Below are 24,279 nucleotides of genomic sequence, written 5' to 3' on the forward strand. Positions count from 1 at the left end.
GATGCATGAACCAAGACTGAGCTACGAGGGAGCTACTGCACACACTTAAGCTTTTTATAAAAGCTTCATCAGTTGAATGTCAAATCACCTGAGGGTGCTGAAGCCCTACACTGATTAAAATGGACACAGCATAAAACACAGGTTAGTGCTCTCTAGGCAGGTAGCTTGCAAAGGGGCTTGTAGAGCTAGCACCAATTGTAGGTATGCTAAAGCTAACTAAAATAGCAGACCCTATCTGAGATTTTTGAAAGGATGTGTAGAATCTGACTGAGAGCTAAGCTTGACTTATATCACTAACACTACACATCTGTTTTTGGCAGTCTACAAATTGTGGGCGTTGCATCAATATGAGACAATGATGTACTTTAGGACTGATGTCCAATGACAGCATGCACTCCCAAAAAGACCTGCAACAAAATTTAATTAAAACAGTAAACATCTGTTTTACTCTTTTAGTTAACACAAACAGAATCTTTCAAAGTGCATATATTAAAAGAGTCTTTGGACCTAAACATGTGATTACAAGCCAAATCAATTGCTGAGGTATGTGGCTGGAAATGTGGCAATGCTGGGGGAGAAAAAAGGCAGGGAAACGAACAGATGTGAGAGTTCTGTTGGCATTTACAGCTCACAAATGTCGGGTAGAAAATAGTGGCAACTTCAAAAACGTTTGAGGAAAATGTGGTAAACTGTTCGACTTGTTTACAATTTGTATCCGCCTCTCTCGTGTTTCTGCACAAGTTGTATTTTGTTAAAGCAGTGTGATTGTGTAACCAGTTAGTTTATCCTGCCAAGAAATGATATAATACTAAAATATCATTAAATACACACGTTGACATTAAAGTGGCAATAGAGAGCAAAAGAGGAGGAGGAGGAGGTCAAAGTGGATGAATGGGTCAAGCTGTTACAAAGGAGACTGCTGTAATCCCGCTCACACCTTAAACCTCCTCACACCTTAGTTACAAGGACGTCAGATCACATTTGGGTTTTACTGGAGGACAGCTTGAGGACACTAAGAACTTAACATAATCTGAACACGTGCTTTGAGTCTGTGTGCTTGTGATTGTGAAAAAAACATCCTCATCAGCACCATCAGTGATATTAGTTCTGGCCTTAAAAACTGCTGCAACTGGATACCGGCAGCTTTTTGCCCGTGTGTGCGCATTCATGTTAAAGGCTGTGTCTGTCATTTTTAAGCATGTGTGTTTGTCCGTGGCTGCGGGTCATCTCCGCTGAACAATTTGCCCAGTGAGGTGTGACCACAGGCATTGTGATGGTGGCCACACAGTGGACTACAGATGCAAAGAGTGAGAGAGATAGAAAAATACAGAGAGAGAGAGAGGGAGAGAGAGGGAGCGAGAGCAAGTGGGAGGGAGGGTGGGAGACTGGAACTCTGTTCCACACAGGCAAACCTACATAGGCTCAGAAACACGATCTCGCCTGCAGCACTCACACTCGAACACCGCTGGCTGTGGATCTTATTTCATACATCTGCGGGTAAGCACCTGACATGTTTTCACCGTCCTTTTCCTCCCTCTGTCTCTCTCTGTATGTGTATTTTAATCAGGTGGTCTTGACCAATAATAAGGTGTGTGTGGATATGACTCCTATAATGCAGGCAGTTGCATGCTGGTATACACACTCTAGCTGCAGTTTTACACACTGATACACACAAACATACTGGATTTCATCAAACATATATAAGAGGAAGGGTTGTGGTTGATGCTGGTGTGCAGATTCTTACTAACATCTGGATTTCAAAGCTGAGTAAGGGCTAAATATATGTGTATGTGTGTTCCTGTCAGTGAGGCGTCTGGATAAATCTGACATATAAAGATGTTGGCATCTGCAATTTTCACTCTTGTGATTTCGTTTAGCAGTTGTATCTATTTTCACTCACTTTGTTTTAGAAGGGTGCGCAAATGTATGTATGTGCGCTTTGGAGTTAGCAAACCAGCAAATGCTCTTGCAAGAATCGATTGGGTTTTTTTTTTTTTGAGTGTGTGTGTGTTTGTGTGTCAGACTGCCCATTTACATGTGAGAGCAACACGCTCCAAGAAGCCAAACAGCGTAATCCAGAAGGTGTTCAAATTCCTGGGATTAACAAGACGTCTTTGGCTTCAGCTGTCACCATGGCAAAGGCAGCCTGTGGAAAGCCTGTGTTTGAAAGCGTCCTCTATAATAAGCGGGTTCACTGCATTCATCAGCTCTAGAGCTAACACAAGCATTAACCCACTACAATGTCATTCTCAATCAAGACATTGATGAGATCTATCTCAGGGCTGGTCAAACTGGGATTTTTTGTTAAAGAGGTGGTATTTAGAATACATTAGAAAAATACATTGGAAAAATACATTAGAAAAATACATTAGAAAAAGAATGCCAGAACCAAAAGATAATGCCCTGGAGTGGAAGCCCTGCAGGTGAAAATAGCAAGGAATTAATCTTGTTTGTAAATACAGTGACTCAGGATGTTGTTTGGTTGTCAAGCCAACGGGACTCGGTTGGGAGTCCAGCTTATGATGCTGCCTATTTGGACACATGTGGATGGGTTTAGCTATTCTTAGACATGAGAACAGCTCTCATTATGGTCAATAATGTCCAGGCACTATTGACTGGTTGCACAATTCCATTTGTGCACATGTTGCTGCGAACACATTAGTTACAGTCTAGGACAACAGATGGAGAAATTATTTTTAAAATGATGACAAATGTGCAGCACGGTGGCACGATGGTTAGCACTGTTGCCGCACAGCAAAAAGGTCCTGAGTTCAATTCCACCATCAGGCCGGGGTCTTTCTGTGTGGAGTTTGCATGTTCTCCCCGTGTTTGCGTGGGTTCTCTCCGGGTACTCCGGCTTCCTCCCACCGTCCAAAGACATCCAGCTTGTGGGGATAGGTTAATTGGATAATCCAAATTGCCACTAGGTGTGAATGTGAATGGTTGTCTGTCCCTATGTGTTAGCCCTGCGACAGACTGGCGACCTGTCCAGGGTGTACCCCGCCTTTCGCCCTATGACAGCTGGGATAGGCTCCAGCGCCCCCCGCGACCCTGAAAAGGATAAGTGGAAGTGAATGGAAATGGATGATGACAAATGAAGAAAGCTTCAAATTAAACAGGGGCAACTGTAGCTCAGGAGATTTGATGGTTTGATCCCTAACTCCTGTAGTCTGTATGTCCTTGAGGAAGATACTGAAGCTCACATAAGCGCTTGCTTATAGATTTATCACTTCTCTCCCTGTGTTGTTGCAAATACTGAATGATTGTTTATAATATTAGGTTTATCACAAGGAAATTTGTCTTACTTCCCGATCTAATAGAAATAATGCAGATTTAATGCTGCTTCCCACTGTGTCTGACTTCTTTGTCTCCTCCAACAACAGTTCCTCTGGTTGCCGGAGCCTAGAGGCAACTAGTCACAACACGGGTGTTTTGTCACTATTTTATAGGCTCTGTGCAATCAGAAAATAGCAATTTAAGGCAAAAGGGTTGTGCAGTTAACGACAGTTCTTTTAAAAATTGTCTGGGAATCTTAATAAAATTCTCACTTGTGCTCTTTTGTAAACATGACTACAGTCAGCAAGAGGTTGACCTAGGCGACTGTGAAGACAGAAACTTTGCTTTGCCTAAAAGGTTACTATTTCCTGGCCACAGTTATTAGCCAATCACTGCTAATTTGAATAAAAACACTGTATGGCGTCATGGCGACGTAACCACACACAAGATGTTGAAACGCTACTATGGAAGCAGAATTGCAAGTTGAGTTAACTGAGACATTTCCTTTTTTTTTAGTTTGCAGTATTGTTATGGCATTTAATGCCACAGAATTTTTATTACACACCATGAGCAAAGACAATATAGTAGTTGTGAAAGATAATAAAGGAGGGTAAAGTATCAGAATATTTGCATATGAGGCTCTAAAGCACAATAACACAAATTTTTGATAGTCACACATTCAAATCATCTTGGTTGTTCAGTGCCTGCTTGATATGGAAAGCCTTCTAATTCCCAAGATTTAAAAAAAAATCCTTTCAAATTTAATACTTAAGTTTGCTCTTTAGATGGGAGATGGAGTTGCATTTGAAAAACAGAGGGCCCAAAGGCACGTGGGAGGACGCACGTGCACTTGTATGCTATTGCACCTACACATAACCATGGAAATAATACTAGAGTGAAAACTAGGGCTTGTAAATATGTACACCCACACAGCAGACTCAGAAAACAACAACGATCACACACAACAGTAGCCATTTGCAGGGAGGTAAATTACTCCAGTATCCTGGACTATGTCATTGATCCTCAGACCTTCCCGCGCTCATAGAGGGTTTGTTAAATAGTAATGACGCTGGCTGCAGTCAATTCATCTCTATTCGCGACTGCCCTCGCCATTTCAATCACTCTAGAAAGACCCAAGCCTCCACTTCAGTTACAAGGTTTATATTTCTTGTTTGATTAACTTAAAAAAAATTTTGAGTGCACTGATAACAGAAGGGGTTGTCCTGCGATAGTTCCAATTAATTTAGAAACAGCATATGTTTCATGGAGAAACGTGCTGCACCACATTGAAAGCTGACTGCGTGTCAGGTAGCTAATGGTCCCAGAGAAAATATGAGGTATGTGCTCTCTTGTAAACACAGACACGCTGAGACTAAAATGAAAGCCAGGAGTCTGTTGACAGAGTTAATAAAAGAGGTTCTGGGCAGCAAACTAAAATGAGCATCAAGGAGACTGCCGCAGAGTTCGCTCTCTTGGACTAACAATGTCACAATCGAATGTCAACACGGTGTTGTTCTTCTCCTCGCCTGCCCTTGTCTCTTGTTCTCGGTCCATCTTTCTCTATCTCTGCTCCGTTGAGCACACTACAGTGCCAGGCTCCCCACCATCTTTGTCAGGAGCAGTGAGACAAAACGCCAGCAAAATAAGAGAAGGGACTTGCATATTCCCCACAGCCACTTTTTTATAGCTCCTTTCCACTTGCTCGACTGCCTGTCAAACAAGACAATGCCTACAGCAGGCGTGTATTTGATGTGGGGAAGAATGGTAACAGGAATGTTAAAGGCAGTGGCATTAAAGCTCAAGCTGAGTAGGATTTTGGAATAATTGGTGGTTTGTAGTAAGATTATAAGATTGTTTAAATTTGACTCTGACAATTTGCGGTTGAACATTACTTGTGGGCTGCTTTGTTTACATTTTAAAGCTTCAGTTTGGCTTCGGTTTTTATAAGGTCATGTGAGAACATGCACATGAAATGTGTCACCCGCAAAGAAATACTACACGACTGAAGTTACCCTCACCTGTAAACTGCTTTATGCTGTTAATTATCACCGCTCTCATCTTTTTTTCTTTTCTTTTTTTGGCTCTGACAAACCTATTTTCTCACCACAAACCAAATTTCCGATGAATGGAGCAGCCCATCTGCCTCATTGGTCCTTTAAACTTTAAGGCACTTTAAAACTGTGTTGGAAAGAAAATGTTTATTTTGAAATATAGTTAAAAATGAGGAAACACAGTTGCTAGAAACACACATTCAAACGCATGCAACCTTTGCTGTGTATCTCCTGGACATCCTCTGATATTATGACTTGAAAGGTAATTTTAAAATTTTTCGTATGTTAGATGCAAGAATAATCCTGATGTTGACGAATATGCATGAAAAATGTCTTAGTTGTTTAATCCAAGATCTAGCAAAGTATGCTTTGAATTGCTTAACTGCTTCCGGTGAATGGCCTGCAAAGACGATATCATAGTAAATATCATGATTATTCGAGAACTGTGCAATCGCTACGCTAAGGAAAGCGATCATTTTACACTCGACATGAGCCTACATGAGTTTCCCATTTACCACACTGCAGGATACTAAATGAAAGTGATACTGAAGTGAAATGTGAGAATGTTAACCAAAATAAATTATATATACTAACCCGCTGTGTAAATAATTGATGATTTATACATCAAATCAACAAAAGGGCAACTAGGGATGAAAGATAATTTGCCCCATGCTTCAACCAGATGTTTTTCCCTTTCTCTAAGCCTTTAAAAACTGCTGTCAGAATGTCTTGAAGAATTCAGGAGAGTGCAAGCGTGGGTGTGTGGATCTACTACAGAACAGTACATGTAGGCGAACAAGTTGTACTAACATGCAGAGTCAGATCCATATTCATCTACAATCGTATCACTCATATCACTGCATGCATGAAATGCGACTGTCTGCAGGTTGGCTGGGGCAAGCTCGAACACACAGCCATCTAAAAACATTCTCACCTCCTTGGAATTGGATTTTCCTGCTGTTCAGTCAAAATGCTAAAAGTGGGGAGTGTGTGGGAAGCTTCATGTTTGCCCCCCCCCCTTCCAGTTCTCAGTCTTCATATCTAAGCATCTGACTGTGTGCTCTGGCTGATTTCATTCCTTCAGGCAGGGAAGAGAAGGGTTGATGGCTGGACAAAGCCCTGCTTTCCTGATCAGTGGAAGTAATCCAGAGACATCGGGATAAGCAGTGGCTTATTGATCTAAATTGTATGCGTGCTAAAGAAAATGGCAACACTTGAGAGATCAAAGTTAACAGGCAATGCTTTGAAAAAAAAGAGGGATTTAAATAAACTTGTCATAGCGGAAAAGAAAAGCTGACAATGAAGAGGAAGTGTGACATGCCTGATAAAAACAACGAGAGCACGGTAGAGAAGCTTGACTGTGATAGCAGTTTTCTGTGAATATTGATGCTTTTTTTTTAACTCCCACACAAAAAGACCTTTCTCCACTGCTTTAAAGAACAAATAAATCTGAGATTGAAAGAGAGCAAGACCAAAGCTGGGAGTTATTGAGGAGGGAGTTAAGTAAGGCTATGCATACAGGTTGTTGTTCTCACAGGGGAAATTCCTTGGGTGCTCCAGTCTTTTCACTGAGGCAACAGGCTAGTGACTTTGAACTATTCAATACTCCACAAAAGAATAAGTGGTCTTTCTATTCTTCTCAGAGTCTAACCTCCCCCCAACCCAACTCTTATACATTATTTCTCAACCACTCCTTATAGAGGAGGATGTATATGAAAGGAAGTTCCTTCTCTAATTCATCAGTCCATGTAACAGCCCAACCGCTGCGACACAGTGAGCATGCGAGCAACAGCATGACATAAATACTGACCACGGCATCTGACAGAATACCGCTAATTGTGGGGTGTCCATAATACTTAAGCTCTTGTTGTGATTTGTGGCGGCTGACGTATTTTTTAAGCCTGCTAACTTCAGCAGTCGTTTGTAATGAGTGGCATCGTTTCTATACTTTTTTTTTTTTTCAAAAATTTGCTTTACAGTCTGGAAAAACAGCTCAAAAGCAGGTCATGCTCTAAGAAAACTCAGCCTTTCAAAAAGTGAACACATGCAAATTCTATCAAGTTTTCATCAACTCAAATTTAGCCGCCAAAGAGTGGATGAAAAGTGTGTCACTGATGTCCTCTGTGTTCTTGTCTTCTAGGCCATATTTGCTGGCAAGCCAGCCGGACCCATCTCAGGGAGCAGGAGAATGGAGAACAACATGTGACGGATCTGCACACCACTTGTCGAAAGCATGCTTCGCCTCCATTGGACCTTGGCATTCTTCTTTTGGTATTTTTTGCTACTTCCCAGAGAGGCTGCGGCTGACGAAGAGGCCCCCTGGGGATCGACGGCATCAAGTGAAAAGCCACCTGAAGATAGAGTCAGCTCGTATTGGTGGGCCCCGGCTCTGTCGAAGCTCCCTTCCCTTCCCAAACTGCAGTTCGGTATTCCCTTTTATGGGAGTTCAGATAGTAAAGAAGAGGTAGCTGCAGTGACCACACCTGCCAAAGGGCTGACAGAATCAAATGATCAAGCCCAAGAAGGCTCAGGATCTGGAGACGAAAGCATTTTTGAAGCATCTCAGTCACCCACCACTTTGACTCAGGGGCTCCTAACCAGCGTGACTAAGATAAGAAGCGAATCACCTCCCACAGGAACATCAGATTCTCCACACAGCAGCATAGTTCTGAGCGACAATGATACTCTTGTTTCCGACTCCTACTCTCCCACAAGCGTCTCTATCAGAAACACTCTGTTCACCAACAGTCCCACCAGCACTAACGCTCCTGAACAGAATGCAACACATACCCACCCACCATGGGACACAACATGGGTAGCTGAGCCCAGCGCGAATGCCACCGCACAACACCTTCAAGAGAAACACAGTGTTCCTCTGGCAAATGAAGATTTTTCTCCAGAGATCCCTTCAACAATAGCACCAGAAACCACAGTTCCCACTGCCTTGACATGGGCAGTAGCTCAAACCACGACAACAAACCCAGGACTCGTGGAGACCGCACTGACCATGGGACACAATCTGGGGCCGGCTGCTCACACTGCTACCCCAGAAACAATATTTAGCAGAGAACCACAAGATGCATCTGTTAGCATTACCCTCCAAGCCGGAGACTTCACTACATCAGAAGTCCACACAACTCAAAGCAGAACTGAGGCCTGGTCATGGGCCATGGCAGAGGAGCCAGGGGTAATGTCTAGTGCCCCGGGGATCGATCATAAACCAGTCCTGGAATCCACAACAAGCACAACTCAGATCCAAAAGGTTAACTTACCAATTGGAGGTAAGCAAAGTTAAATCAATAGTAGCTGGATTGACTTGAAAGATGTGATCAATCATGTGTTGACAGGTCTTTAGTGTTCAATAAATGGCTGTCAAAAAGGCTGCAGACAGATTGGCTTGATCGATGACATGTTTGACATGGCAAGAAGTCAAAGGTCAGAAATTTGCATAAAACCCAGATCCAGATGAATCCTTGTAAACAGTCACTGAATACAAGATGGAAATCAGCATTAAAATTATTACACGATATTCAGCATTTGATAAATGGATTGCATCTAACTGCCAGCGTGATGATGGTTTTGAGATGTGAGAGTTGCTTAATAAGTAAAGCAATCAAAAACACGTTGAAACCATTGACAAAATGACACGTCTTCATTATATTTCCAAAGCATCAAGGGAGAAGAAATGATCAGAATGTGTTGAGTAAAGTGTTGTGGGTGGTTAAAATGAGATTTCAAGTGTTGTGTTGTTGTTTACTGGTTAAATCTATACCCCAAGTTAATTTCGCATTGCACAATTGCTTCCAGTGAGTAATTTGGGCCACCCTACTAAAAGAAACTATCTCTTTAACCACCTATAATGTGTTTTCACATGCTGGAGTTGATCAGCAGATCAACTCCAGCATTGCCTATGCTAAAACCAGAAAAGGGAGGTTATTTTGTCTAAATGCTGTGGGGGTTGCTGGGTGAGGAAGGGGGAAGAGGAGTTGCTCTCCTCGTGCGTATAAAGCGAAAGATGTTAATCTGAAATAGCTTCTGGTAGCCTTTATGTCGCAGGAGACCCTGACACGACACCGAGGCAATACTTTCTTATCCCTGGCCCATCCCCCAACCACTGGTGGCAGTCTGGGGTGTGAATACTTAACGAGCCCTCAGAGGGAGATCCTCCTCCAAGTACAGACACATTCATCATGTGGGGTCAAAGGTCGGCCCTGAAAATGATGAGTCGATTATTCTCAGCAGTTGTTTGGTGGATGGGTACACACAGCAGTGTCCTAGCTAGTGTAAGACACAACTATTTTCTGCTTCTGCAAATAGATCAGATATATGTTAATGTTGGAATTTACTTCAAATATAATTTTTAAGTTGTTTATAAAGTACAATTCGGCAAAAAACTTAATCGGGATGAAATTGTGTTACTTGATGTTCTTATAGATTCACTGTCCTAATGTCATTTTTTGGATTTAGTTAATTTAAATCACTAACTGAATACATTTTAAACTTAACTTTAGATACTCACCAATTACAAATATATTTAAATGCTGCGGTGTTTATACTTACCTATTAAAAAAAACATCAGACTTGCCATTTGAGTAGTTTTCCTCCACTTTTTGTATTTTGTGTGTTTATCACAAAATTGTAAATGTCTTCATTTGTAATTTTCTGAGCACTTTAGTTCTTCAAGCTCAAAAGCTCAAGATCAGCCTTTGACCTTGAAATGCATTTGTTTTGCCTTGTGCTGTTTACAGATTTGAGAATAGATTTTTGAGCTTCATCAAGATGCTTGCAGTTTATAGTGTTGTTATGTTGAAATCTTGAGATTACAGTTCTTCCATGAATGTTTTTTTCCACAACAGCAGTGTTGGAATGCAACCATTCCCAATCCCATATCACCCAGTCTGCTTTGGCTGACAGTTATTATGTTTTGTCTGCTGTGATCAGTATTGTCTGCACTTGTTTTTCAGCTGTGCGTGGTGTGGTGGGATACAGCACAGAAGGTGGGTGGGGAGGGCTGCTGTGTTCATGTATCAGTATTCTAAGCGCACGCTCAACAAAACCACCGCCTCTCCTGTGGGACCATCCGCTCGCCGTCGCTGTTCATGGATGCTGAACATGCTCCTTGCCATTTAGTCTCCTCCCTCCTCTCTTGTGGCCATATATATTCTCTCTGTACAGACGCAAACCCCTGTCACCTCGTTTCATGGATAAAAATGTCGGCTGTTGCTTTAAAGGTTGAAAATGTCCTGACGAGAAGCTGAGAAGCTTCTGATCATTCACAAAGAAACGTAAACCAGTAACATAAGACTAACTGATGTGCTAGTGGACTGGAGTCATGCAGTGTTTAAATTATTACACGTTACCAAAGGACACAAGTGGAGATTAATAGGAAACTAACAGCATAGCAGCTCTGTGTTATCATACTTTATCCTGATGTGAGCATGCTATCTGTGTACTGTCATTTATTTGAAAGCTGCATGGGGTGAATTGTTTCAGGCGTTGGACACCTTCGCCACAAAAGGAAAAAAAACAGGGGGGAGTTACATTGATCGAGGGAGCGTTGCCCTTGAGGAGGCTGTCAGGTGTAAAAATAAAACAGCAATGAAAACAGCCATAGCAAGGTCAATTATGAGAAGAGAAAGTGGGGGAAAGAGAACTGAGGGATGAAAGTGTTGGTTTTCTCAAACCACTGCTGCTAATTTTCATCCAAAAATCTGTCTTTTACCCTGCTCTCTTTCCCTTCATCCCTGTTTCCATTACCGCACTAACAGTCATTGGTGAGCCTAGACCCTTAGCACACTCCATTAATACCTGCAAGGATATATTGTCTCTGTGATCCAAGCACTGTACCCAACTACTAAAGCGTGGCCAATGACAGAGTAATTGATTATGGAAATGGATACAGAGCATGTGACATGAATATCTGATGGCCTTTTATAGATTTTACATGGAAAATGGGCTTTAGTGCAAATAGAGAACACTGCTGGGGCTTACATATTATGCTAATCTTCTCAGGCTTTACCAGCCTGGTTTGTTTTTAGGATTTGACTCACAACTCTTAGGCTGAATAAACTCCATGAAAAGAACTGGCTGAGGAACACATATTAAGCAATGGGGGTGATTTATTACTCTAGCCCAGACTGATTTTAAAGTAAGAGATGCTCTGGGTTCCTGTGTAGCTGCCTTAAAGATGAACCAAATTAGCAACAACGTGATGCAATTTTGTGCAAGTAAGTCACATTAGAAGCAAAATTCAAGATGAGAAACTTTATTGCGCCACTGTTATGAAACTAATTATTAGTACATTTCTTACAAACCATTGCATTCATTCGTTTCATCAAGTCACACAAGGCTTTTATAGCTAAGGAGAGAGTAATGGAGTGCAACATCATCTCCTGTTTATCATTTCTGGTAGCTAAAGATAAAGGGAAGCTCCATCATCACCATACACTGTGTTATTGTGGTACACTTAGACTCGCCACGGCCGCTAATTATGTTTATTTTTATTTTGGGTGGCCATAAATGAATTGAATTATATGAAGCTATAGCCTGTGGTGAGGAAGGCACTGAGACATTCCTTTTCTGCTGTGACTGAAAAGCAACTGAATGAGACTTTAAGGTCACGGAGACCAAAGAAAATTATGGATGTACTAATTAGGTAGAGGCATACATGATAAGTCAGCAGAGGTGTGGAAAGTTGAGCTGATCAATAAGAAAAGTGGAAAGTTAGCACATCCATAGTTAGCTCATACATCCCTGTCAACTGTCTACTGTTTTATTTTGCAATTTCAGCAGTCGCTTTAAAAAGCTGGTCATCAGTTTGTGATGAGCTACAGATATGGGTGAACTCTCTCGTCACTCTCTCTTCCTCGTTTTTAGCAGATCTTGTTTGACATTGTTATTTACTCGCTGCCTGCACTGCAGATCTGTAGTGATTTAGATGTGGCGTACACACACATAGTATTAGCTCCCTAAAAAATCAAAATTATGAGTTGAACTTAACTGTGAATATTTTTACAACAATCAGAATAATAACAAAATTGCAGTGAGAATATATTGCTTACATTTCTGGCAACACAAAGTAATTGCCCGCTAAACCTAATAACTGGTTGCATCACCTTTGGCAGAAAAAAACTGCAATCAAGCATTTGTGACAACTGGCAATGACTCTTTCACATCGCTGTGGAGGAATTTTGGCCCACTCGTCTCTGCAGAATTGTTTTAATTCAGCCACATTGGAAGGTTGTTGAACCTCATGCCAAATCACCTCAGTCGGATATCAGCCTGGACTTTGAGTAAGCCACTCCAAAACCTTTATTTTGTTTATATGAGGCATTCAGAGGTGGACTTGTTAGTGTGTAGGAAAATGAGGAAAAGTGAGGCCTGCAGTTCTTTAGATGTTTGTGACCTCCTAGATGAGTCACTGATGCAGTCCCTGAGCCTGGTTGTGCCTGGTTTCTTCCTGTTAAAAGACAGTTTTTCCTTTCCACTGTCGCCAAAGTACTTGCTCATAGGGGTTCATCTAATTGATGGAGTTTTCTCTGTTTTCTCTGGATCACTGCAGTGTCTTCACCTTAAAATCTAAAGCATCTTGAGGAAACTGTTGCAATGATTTTGCACCATATAAATAAAACTTAACTGAATTGATTTGCTGTCCCTTTCCTGGCTTCCACAAACAGAGCTAGACCAGAGAAAAAGCCCAGGACATACACAGAGTTTTATACTATTATTTTAAAACCTCATAATGTTAAACATTAACAAGCATAGCAAGCGTATGTAATGAAATAAAAAGGTAATGTGTAACATGTCCTCATCAAATACAATATTTTTTCCTACTAATCATTTGTTCAGATAGACCGCAATATAATAACATAAGCAAAGAAGACACTTAAAACTTAAAATACAAATTTGTAGTGTGAGATACTGCTGTGTGGGGGCGTACATGAGCTATATTGTCTCTCTTTTTTTTCTCACTCTTTTTGGCTGAACTGTAGCTCTCGCTGTGTGAAACCGATTTATTGTAGGACTTTTTAAACTAACAGATGACTCGGGTACTATCTGCTTGACCTAGATTAGTCTCTAAGATAGAAGGCATTGCCTTGTAGCTGTTCTGATTTTTTTCACAACTCATTATCTTCCACTTTATTTGGTATTTTTTCATTAATATTAATTCTGAACTTATAGCCTAAAACTGTACCTGGTATCCCTGGCTTCATTACATAGTCAGCTCATCCGGTTTTCCCAACAGGTTTATTCAGCGCTCTAAATCTTTTCTTCTGTCTTTGTGACTGTTGTAACACACAATTCCTGCGTGGGTGGCTAACTATGAAAATATTTTGTGATTCAACCATACTGAGCTAAAGGGTTGAATAATGCCATGTGTAGTAATAACTACACATGGCATTTTGTGTAGTTATTAACATTAGCACTCTCTCGCCGTCTTTCTTGCATCATTTTTCCTCTTTGTCTCCTTTATGGAACGCAGCAGCTCTAGACACAGTCTGGATTTGCAGTGGACCAGGATGTACACACCCATGCACATACACATAAGGATGTCAATGTAATTAGACCACACAGGCCTATTCCACTGTGCTATGCTATGGATGACTGAATACAACTAAGTGGGTGATAGGCCGATCCCTGACAGAACTGGGTTAAGAAATATAGTTCTTCCATTTGCTACAGTGTTAAACCTCAGATGTGCTTTGAGCAGAGAACAGAGAGGGTTAAGTTTTCTTTTGGGTATGCTAATCTCTTTAACTCAGACTACTTTAAAGATGCCAGTGCTATTTAAAATGCTATTTTAATTAAATTGATCACTTTGAGATCTCGCCTAGGTTAAACTGCACGTGTCTCCCCAGATCTGCCAGGCAAAGAGGATAAGGAGGATGAGAAAGGTGTGGTTCAGTCGACTGCAGACAATGATGGTGACATAAGTTTGGCAGGCATTTCCACGCCGTCCAATGAGCTGCAACAACAGACAGGTAAGCAAACACATCCCTCGAGATGTAAACAAACACTGTCTTCCTTCAAAAATCGAATCCATTTTAGAAGCATGTGTTTGCACTGTCATACTGTTAGGAGGACAAGCAAAAGTCTGCATGCTGTTACTTTCAGAAGCCATCCTCTAAATGTTTGCGTATGTGTAAATCTGTCAGAAGACTGGGAGAAACAATTACCTGCATCCATTGCCTGAGGCTACTAATTGCTTCCAATGGGAGGGGGGAAAAGTGCTCATCCAACAGATAGGGAGCAATGCCCAACCACTGAACAGACTTCTAGGTACTACTTCTAAAATACACAATTATTGATCCAATGATAACAGTTTCTATTACAAAAATAAAACACACAGTAGTGCAAATCTTGCTGGCCAATGATTATCATCATTAGTCATCTTTTTGCATTATAACAAAGCAATATCCACTTTTGAATTAAATAAAGAGAATGAAAAAAATAGAAATAAATGCATTAATTGCATTCTACTTGATCGATGTGGATTTTTTTTATGCTACAGTTGTCTGGAACCATGCTGTCAACAGTTTTTTTTAAAGTAATTTAGAAGCATTTGCATCTACTTCAAACATTTCCACATGTCACTGGTTTTTATTAATAGCACGAATCTTTACAGCTCAAACAGGCAAAGTCTGATGGAAGCATTTTGGCAAGCGAGTACACATAGAATAGTACTCACTAGGAAGTCCAACATTGTAGGTCACTGTGGTGCTAATAAATAATAATAATAGCAGCAATAACAATAAGAATGTCTAGGCTATACAAAGAACGAACACGCTACAACTGGATCAAACCTCTTTTCATCGCCTCACTTCACATTAAAAAGAAAAAAATCAGATCAATTGTAAGAATGTGTTACAGTATAAATGTGAAATTCACATATTAGTCTAATTATTTGTGAATCATATACAGCTGATTTCTGATCAGATATCTGTTGAAGAGATTCACTTTCAGCCCACTTCACAGAAGCAGCTGTAACCCACATTACCTCACCCAGAATAGCCAATACTGTCAAGTGGTTTTCAAAAATAGACTTCAAATGTGCCACCTGCTGAATATGGCTCGCAAGTAAGTAAATGAAACAATAATATTACTAGTGTGTGTATCTGTTATTTAATAGTGTTCTCCCTAAAGCAAAACAAAAAAAAAAACAAGGAAGAAAAATAAAATAAAATAAATGTGCTGATGAGAATGTCTGCTCCGCATAAAGTTATCGTAAAATCAGGCCCGCTGCATTGTGTAGAACTGTTTAAGTGAGAGATAAAACCTCAGTCGTACAGGTCCCAGCACAACTGGCCCCTCCTTAGTATGCATCGGATTTCTCCATGAGCTCCCACAAAATTACTTTTTCTGAAGTGAGCCAAATTGAAGATGAAGGCGATCAGAAGAAAACTACATGGTTCCCTTAGTTTAGTGATACAGAATCAACATGCTGTGAGTTAGATGGGCGTGGGGTAGCTGGAGTCCACGTATCATCAGAAGAAACCTTCTACTTCATTATCTTAGCTGGTAGACATGTGAGGCACCTCAGGTGAGACCTTTGAGGGTTTATTAGTAAGGCTGAAAGCAATGAAAACATAAATACAGCCCTGTGTACCACAGTGGGAACAATATTGTTCCCACTGTGGTACACAGGGCTGTATTTATGTATTATTTACAAAACAAATTAGCCAGCAAACCCACAGTGGGAACAATATTGTTCCCACTGTGGGTTTGCTGGCTAATTTGTTTTGTGGCTGAACTGTCGTAAGAAAGCTCTAGGACCTTTTTTTTAATCTACCTTGAAGTGCTGGTAGTAAATAAATATTAGCTGTACAAAACAAGATTTTTATGTTTTGTTTTTTCAATTTTGTGTGGCTACGGGTAGGGCTGTGCGATATAACCAAAATCTCATTTCCCGATATAAGAATTCTATCGTCCGATAACGATATAAATCACAAAAATGTAACATTTTCTGTAAATTCTGAATCCCGGGCAGCTTGACTTGCGTGAAGTGTTTCCAGCTGCGCGTACTTTAATGGAGTCGAGTGTTTTAACCGATGCATGAAACTATACCTTTTTTACGGAGCCCCGCAGGGGACATGGGAGAAAAAAAATTAGGGAGAAAATTAAGACGGACTTTTGCGAGATCTCACAAAACAAACTCGGGATCTCGCAAAAGATCCCGAGTTTGTTTTGTGAGATCTCGCAAAACTCCAACAATGGCGGCAGCTACTTAGTTGTAATATTACTCTTTCTGGGTCACAAAATACACTTTTAAGATATTTTGAGGCGTGAATGTAGTTGTGTAAACGTCAGATACCTGCTCGGTTTACAAGACATCACATATTTGCAAAAGTGCTCCGACGTTTTTGGAGATCTGACACCCACTAGCTCGAAGCTAACGGGAGGTCGAGACCTACTACAGCCGGGAGGAACACCGCTTTCCCGGCACAGCGTGCCTCGACCTCCCGGTCGGCTTCGAGCTGGCGGCCTCCGAAGAATGCGGCTAAAACTTATGCGAGATCTCGCAATACTTTTGCGAGATCTCGCAAAAGTCCGTCTTAATTTTTTTTTTCTCCCTAATTTTTTTTCTCCCATGCTCCGTACTTTTTAGACATAAGTTGTAAGTTTGTATTTATTACACGGCGTGCTGCGGGTTGCCTGTTCTTTGAGTCTGCTTTATTTTTTTAGCAATTGGCGGCTCTTTTTTACTTCTCATCCGTAAATAATCTGCTCTTTCACGTGATTCAGTTTATTTTGAAAAGTCTCAACAGGATCTTGAGCCTTATTGTGAAAGTTTATGTGGAACATCAACAAGCGGACACTCGAATGTGTTACCAACACCGACGCATAAAAAAAGGCGCTTGTCCGTCAGTAGTGTGGTTATATTACATATAAGAAAAAGAGAGAACTTTAAGAAATTAATATAGCCACTACAGTCATCAGAACGATGAAAAAATATTGCCGTAAACAGTTTATTTTGGGACACCACGAAACAAACGATAGCGTAAAATGAAACAATAGACGTTTTTATATCGTCATCTGATATATATCGTTATATCGAACAGCCCTAGCTACGGGAATGCCAGTTGGTGGATTGGTCGACTCCTGAATGAAATGCTACTAGTCTAAAAAGTAGAAATCTTCTAAACATTTGTGACTTTCCCCTACTTTTTTCCCAAGCCCCACCTAGAAGTTCACATCTGTGGATTTGGAACTCGACTGGATGATTTAAATACTTATGTTGCATAAAATCCTGAGTGTAAACCTCCCTCACTAGAGTTCTGGTTAGAGAATGGCAAATAAATCGGAAATCTCTTCTCCCTTGCGGCACTGTCTTGTGACAACCATAAGTAACCTGCACTGTTGCCAATTAACTATAACGACAAGCAGCTTGCTGCTGTCACATTTTCGAAATCTGTTGTTGCTACTGCAATGAAGCCAAATAATTATTGTTACATAAGCTGTCACATAAACGGGAGAAGATGCGAAAATTATCCATTCATTCAGATTCGATGCCTTGTCTTTGTGCGGAGGTTTTGTCTGAGCTCCAGAGGTGACACAGCTTTATTACTGAACGTTGCCATGCTAACACAAAAATGCTGAACATTGTGAAGTATGGGAGCACTGCCACTGTAAGCATTTTACAGTAGTGTGCTACCATTAACGGCGAGCTCAAAGCACCATCGTATGTCTCACAGAGCTGCTCATTTTACATCTGTGATCCCAACAAGCAGAACAATTCTCAAGTAATTAAAAGATTATACATTGTTTTTTAATAGTTCTAACCCCTCAGAGTCCACAAAAGACCTCTTGAAGTCTTTCTGTGTAAAAGGTTCCCAGCATAAGAGGCGAGAGTCTGTCAGAGGCAAGAGTGAGCAGCCGCCGGCACATACCAAACCCTCCTGAGGCCGCTCAGTCGGCCAGCAGCTCAGATGGGACTCTTATTGACATGAGGAAACAAAACAGGGCGATCATTCAATACCCATCACGTTTTCCACTCGGCCTGCCTCAGTGGAATCCAAGTCATTGCCCTGGAAAGCAGACAAGTGGGCACACAGGTCATTGACATAATGCATATACTAAAACACACCTACTTTATCAGTGGCTGCCACATTCAGAATGTCTGCAGCCATGGGTTTGTTTAATACTCGAACCACATTTCCCACACAGCGACTGTGTTCTGTGATAAGATGACATAGTTGGAGTCAGTGCGAGTACATAGACTGTTTCTATGCTGCTAGTGCGATAACTTTTACAAGATTAAACATAATTTTATCTTATTTTTATTTGATAATAATGAGTGTGTAAGACTTGTTTGCTTGTTTTTTGCATTTTGCACTGATGCAACATGGAATTTGAATTAACCAGTTAACCAGTTATCATTTCACTACACTGGAGAAAGGGTTACTGCTGACCTTGATTAATCTTTAGATATTTATTTATGCTTGCTGCATTGCACCAGTGCTTGTCAGCCCACCACATTTGTCCGGACTTGAATATCGTGTTACAGACATTACACATTCCCAGACAATGACTTCTAATGACACTAGTGAGCGCTGACTTTTCCTATAATGGCATCATGAGGTTGACTTTTGCAGCACTGAGTGCTGCACAACTAATATTGCATGTCTTTAGCATTCCCGTTTTGTCAGACTAGCAGTCCAAAAGTCAAGGGTACTGTAAATATAATGAAACAAAACAGGGACTGTTATGAAAGTAATAAATGTTTGACCACTTTGTGTTATATGTCAAAAAGGTGGTTTTATTTCTGTCCTTTTTTTAGGCAGATAATCAAGATTTCCTTGGAGCGCTTTCAAATTTAAAGCATGTCGCTGTTCCACACCCATCGGGGCTTGTGTTTATAATTCAGCCATTCTGAATTATGGCAAATTAAATGTCAGCATGGAACAGGATGTTTAGTTCTATTTTGCTTAGCAGACTTAATGGTTGCACAGCTTGTACTTAGCAGAGCAGAATGTGGTGTGAAAGTGCTGACTGCAGACTTGCACATCTAAATCTCTTTCCTGCTCTTAATAATCCAGCATCATCATGAGAGAGAGAGAGAGAGAGAGAGAGATGTGTAACGGAGCCACGTTGAATGCATCTTGCTATTAAAGCTTCATTAAGACTTAAGTGAAAAAAACAAAACAAAACAAAGCCACTCACAAAAATCGATCCTTGCGTTTCCGCCCGCTGCTCTGGATCAGCTCAGGGTGTGAAATAAAACTGCTGCATCACATTTAGAGATGCAGAAGTGAGCCTGCGGTGGGCTCGTATTTCCTCAGGCTTGATGTTTTCATCAGTACCTGGGGCTGTGACTCAGCACTGAGGTCAGGAGATAAATGTGAATAATGACAAAACAAACACAGGCAAACAGCAGAGAGGTGCTTTTGCTAAAGCGCTTGTGAAAGTCCTTTTCTGCTCATAGGGATCTGATGATGGCTTTGTTCACAAGTAGCTTACAAATCCATGTAAATGCAAGGATTCACACCCCAAAATGAACGCATATACAGACACAGGTTTTATGGAAAGCACAAAATAAAGGAGTTTTCACGTTGGAGAAAAAAAACCCCCCAAAAACTGCTATTTCCATCTGGAGCTGCTGACATATTAAACGTAATAGAAACTGCAGCTGCCATACATTGAATCTATATACTTGGAAAAACACCAGGAAAAGCACAAAAATAAAGCATGGGAAGAGACTTGTAAAACTCAGGGCTGTCAAAGAGAAAAGTGGATTTGGTAAAGAAAACTGTCCCTGTTCAGAAATAACAAGCCCACCTATGGGAGTTTCCCTGTTTGCAGGCGGGAGTCGAAGGAAAATCAAAAACAAAAGAATGAATTAGGTGACCAGGACAGGGTGGGATGGGAAACGCAAGAATATAACCCATAAAAGACATGTGAGAAAGAGTTCAGAAAACCACATGAATTCTGCTTTTATTTTTACTCAGGAAACAAATTAGACATCTTCAGCCTATAGGCAAAGATTTGGGGGGGTTGCGGTTCTGAAGTCTACACATTCATGTTCTTAAACAGGCATTTAACATTACCATCGGATATAATGGATTCTCCAGTTAACGCTAGATGGGTTTCAATTACTGTTGCAGACAAAAGTAGTGGGAGTGCCTTTTATCTGCACTTGGGCAATATTTTAATCAATAAAAACATCACTTTCTGACACGTAAATGATTCCAAAATATATCTATGAGTGTGCACTACATTAAATCTGCCTGCTGTGTGATTTAATAGGCTGTCAGTTTATCCTGCCCATTTGTCCCTGTCTCTGTGGTCTCTTTTAGCACCTGAATTTTTATGGTGGAGTTATTGTCTCTGATAAGCCTGCAGCAGAATGACTAATGATCCTGTGTGTGTGTGCAAATCCCTGATATGCAGTTAGAAGCTGTTTCTCTTCAGCTGCATTTGAATACATATTCTTTATAAGCTTCCATTGTTAGCATGGGTCCTTCTTTTTTTGTTGTTGTTTTGCTTTTTTTCGTGGTGAACGCAGTATCGGTTGTGCTTTATGAAAAAGAACAAGCACCAGTTTGTGGAGCTCAGTGATGCAGAGACTAGAAGGCTGAAAAAATGTTTGTCTGATTGCCCATCTGTGAGGCATTATGCTGTGTGAAGTGCCTTATGTACATCCTTCTCGAGTAATTGAAGTGCATAAACATGTACAGGGTAGATGAGCTTTGCAGACGTCTCTGCAAATTTTGTACAAACACACATATGCATGGCTACTCCTTAATTTACAAAGCCAAGCCACTTCCTTTGCAGTGCTAAAACATGTCTAACAAAATCACAATTAACTATAGCTGCATGGAAACTCCAGATGGCTTACGTAACGCAAGAACTAGCTCTTGTGGTTCGGAGTGGGCTGATCTCACTCACACACACTCACATCACACACCCACACTCAGCCACACATGCATACCTCTGCTTTTGGGCCTCGCTCGGTTTGAACAGCTTACAAGATTTTACACAGGGTTAGCACATTAGGAGAACGTTCCCCATCCTGGGCCCGAGCCCATTTGTGTTCTGACTCTGATAGTTTTACTATTAAATGCTTCTGTGTATTCTCATTAGAACGCCATTAGTGCATTTTCAAGTGATATAAAAGTGTCCGTACATGTTTACAGCTACTGTCAATTCAAAGTTTATGCATTTTCTTTTTCTCTGTTTTTATGAAAACTCATTCAGTTATTAATGTTCCAGAATCATCTCTACTTTTTTCTTTTTATAGACCTTCCCCCTGAAACTCCCCATATACTTCTGTATACTGAAGACTGGATGTCCACCTCAACCAACGTCGCTAAAGAAGGCTGTAATCGCTCCACCACCACGTGGGATTCCACAACCTACATGGACATTAAGCCCACAGAAAACGCCACTGTCATCAACCAGTCAAGTAGCCCCTTTCTGATCCCAGCTCCACCGATGTTGGTGCCCTTGTACACGGACTGGAACAGCGCTATGGCCACGTGGGGCCTGGCCTGGGAGGCCCACATTTACGGCGCTGGTTGCGTCTTTGCGATGCTGACGATTGCCTCAGCACTGAATCTGCTCTGCTTACCACTGCGATGCCCAACTGGTTGTGGCTACTTTGCTCTGGTTAGCCTGTTCCTATTAGCTGCTGGTTGTACCAGGTCCTTCTCACTCCTGTATGATGCCTATGGCCACGAGGACCGCCTACCCTCCACAGAGGCCTCACTGATGCTCTACGAAGCACCGTTTCCCTGCCTCACTGCAGCTTTTGGTCTGGTTTTCCTTCTCCTGTCCATGCGCTCACGGATGCAGCTTTCCTACTCGGCCTTTCAGAGACCCTGTTTCCTGGCCTGCCTGGTTGCCCTGCATTTTGCAGCTGCGTTCGGTCCAGTTACATTTCTGAAGTTCTACCAGCAAAAGCCTCCTCTGTGCCTCTTTCTGTCACTCATCTCCCGGGGAACCTTTGTGGCACTGGCAACTTTTCTATCAGCTGCCTATTTTGTGTTCTATATCTACGTGCGGGCAGACTCGAAGCACATCTATCACCTGAATAACACATCTCCAACGCCTGCTGAGCGCTACAACCGCTGCCCTTTTGCTGAAAGCAGGGAGTGGGATCGTGCTGCTGCAACGGTGTGTCTTTCAGCATTGTTTTCATTGGCGTGTGCAGGACTTCAGTTATACGCAATGCTCAATGCAATGGGTGTTGTGGGTGGAGCGGAGGTCTTCCATCCTTGGCCGTGGTGGGCGTTCCAGTTTAGCTGCAGACTCTGTGAGCTCGGGGTTTGTCTCACCTTAGCCTTAGTGGTTGCACAGCCAGTTTATTGTTCTGACCACCTTCCAGCTGCTGGAAGTTGTTGGACCGAACTGTTGGCATCCAAGTCACCCATCCTGCCTGGGAGCTACCAATGGACCCTGAGTCAGCAAGAGAAGCTAGCTATTGTTGACACTATTGGACTTGGAGAGACTGAGAGTCTCCCGCTTTACACTCTGGTGGATGAAAGACTTGGCAGCAGTCTGAATGGCCTGGACCTCCTCTACCACAGTAACCGGGCTTTGGCTTACCGAGACCTGGACATGGATTTACAGAGTTCAGAAAAACCTGAAGATACAGGTGGCAGAGAGCCTTCAGGTGCATCTTCATTCACCAGTGACTCCACCGCAGACCTACGTCCACCTTCACCCATCAACCTACGTCGCAGCATAGATGAGGCGCTCTTCAGTGAAGCCTTGTTTCCCATGAGCCTCTTCAGCCCTGCTAGGCCTTTTCAGTGCAGTGACCAATCAGTAAACAAGCACTGGACACTTCCCAGCAACGGACTCTGTGATCCCGTCTCTGCCGACGCTGGCCTTTATCGGACCTCCTCCTGCGTGGAGATAGCCTCTCAACCCCAGCCACCCGAATCTGAGGGTAATGGTGTTGAAGGTGCTCCGCCATCTCCCTCCCTGAGCTCTTCTTCCAGCTGTTCATCACCTGAACGATGGAGGGGAAGCTCTTCCTCCTCTTCCCTCTACCGAGCCTCTCTTGGAAGCTCGCTGGTCCTCTGCGCAAGCCCAGAGAGACATGCACGACAGCTTCTCCAACAAGGCCGCACGGGTAACGTGGCATCCTCTGGCCACCAGGGCCATGCAGACCTGCAGAGGCACTATCACACATTGGGAGCAGCCTCACAAGAGAGCCTGGATCTAGACACGTCGACAGAGGCAGACCGATCTGTCCAGGAGGAATTCATCAGTGTTTGCAGACAAATCGATGCTTTGAGCATCTGCAGTGAGACTATTGATTTATGAAGTAGTCTGGTCAAATGAGGGTTATACTGAGGACTTTAGGGTGACTACTATGTGCAGCAAGCTGACTGTCCAGGAGTTTTACAAATTGATAGTGCATGGTTAGCGGTGTATACACTATGGAAGAGCTACAGCTGCCAAAATATAGTTTTTGAAAGGCTTTGTTATGTGGTAAAAAGATAAAAGGGTCTAAGTGCCAAGAATGTCAAAAGCCAAATGGTAATTTGTAACTTTTACATGTTTGATACAGTCGTTTAGTGAGTGGTGATCTAACAAGAACTGATTTGTACAAATAATTTTATCGCATTCCAACATTCCAATATTCCAATAGATAGTACTGTGAGTAAGTAAGCACTTATTAAATACTACTGAAGTCAGACTCCTTCCAGTTCTACAAAATCATCAATTAGTCACGTATTTCAAGCTTAAAAAACAAAAACATACCACTAAGCTACGCATTTGCAGTTATGATGCAGCAGTGCCCTCTACCGGTATTAAGCACAAGCTATTTGTCACATGCTTCTATATAAACAATCCAGACAGCATATTAATGACCAGCTTACTAACTTATTTATGTTTATCTATAACTTTGTCAACATATTGTTTAATAAAGATTTGTTTTTATAGTAAGTTTGCTTCTTTTATATCTTGAAACAAATAACTTGGTTCATACAAAAAGACAACA

At 41.7% G+C, this 24,279-nt stretch overlaps 1 protein-coding gene across 1 annotated transcript; it reads left to right on the plus strand.

Annotated features, from left to right (window-relative positions):
• The first annotated feature begins 1,417 nt into the window (after nt 1-1,417).
• prrt4b (proline rich transmembrane protein 4b) lies at nt 1,418-24,183 on the plus strand. Its single transcript, XM_005733483.1, has 4 exons — nt 1,418-1,497; nt 7,468-8,608; nt 14,186-14,308; nt 21,565-24,183. Exons 2-4 carry the CDS (start codon nt 7,561-7,563, stop codon nt 23,595-23,597), a joined length of 3,204 nt encoding a protein of 1,067 aa, XP_005733540.1. The 5' UTR covers nt 1,418-1,497; nt 7,468-7,560; the 3' UTR covers nt 23,598-24,183.
• Nucleotides 24,184-24,279: the final 96 nt, after the last annotated feature.

This window comes from Pundamilia nyererei, unplaced genomic scaffold (genome assembly GCF_000239375.1).
Source record: "Pundamilia nyererei isolate P.nyererei 1_Seehausen unplaced genomic scaffold, PunNye1.0 scaffold00052, whole genome shotgun sequence".
Lineage (NCBI taxonomy): Eukaryota > Metazoa > Chordata > Actinopteri > Cichliformes > Cichlidae > Pundamilia > Pundamilia nyererei.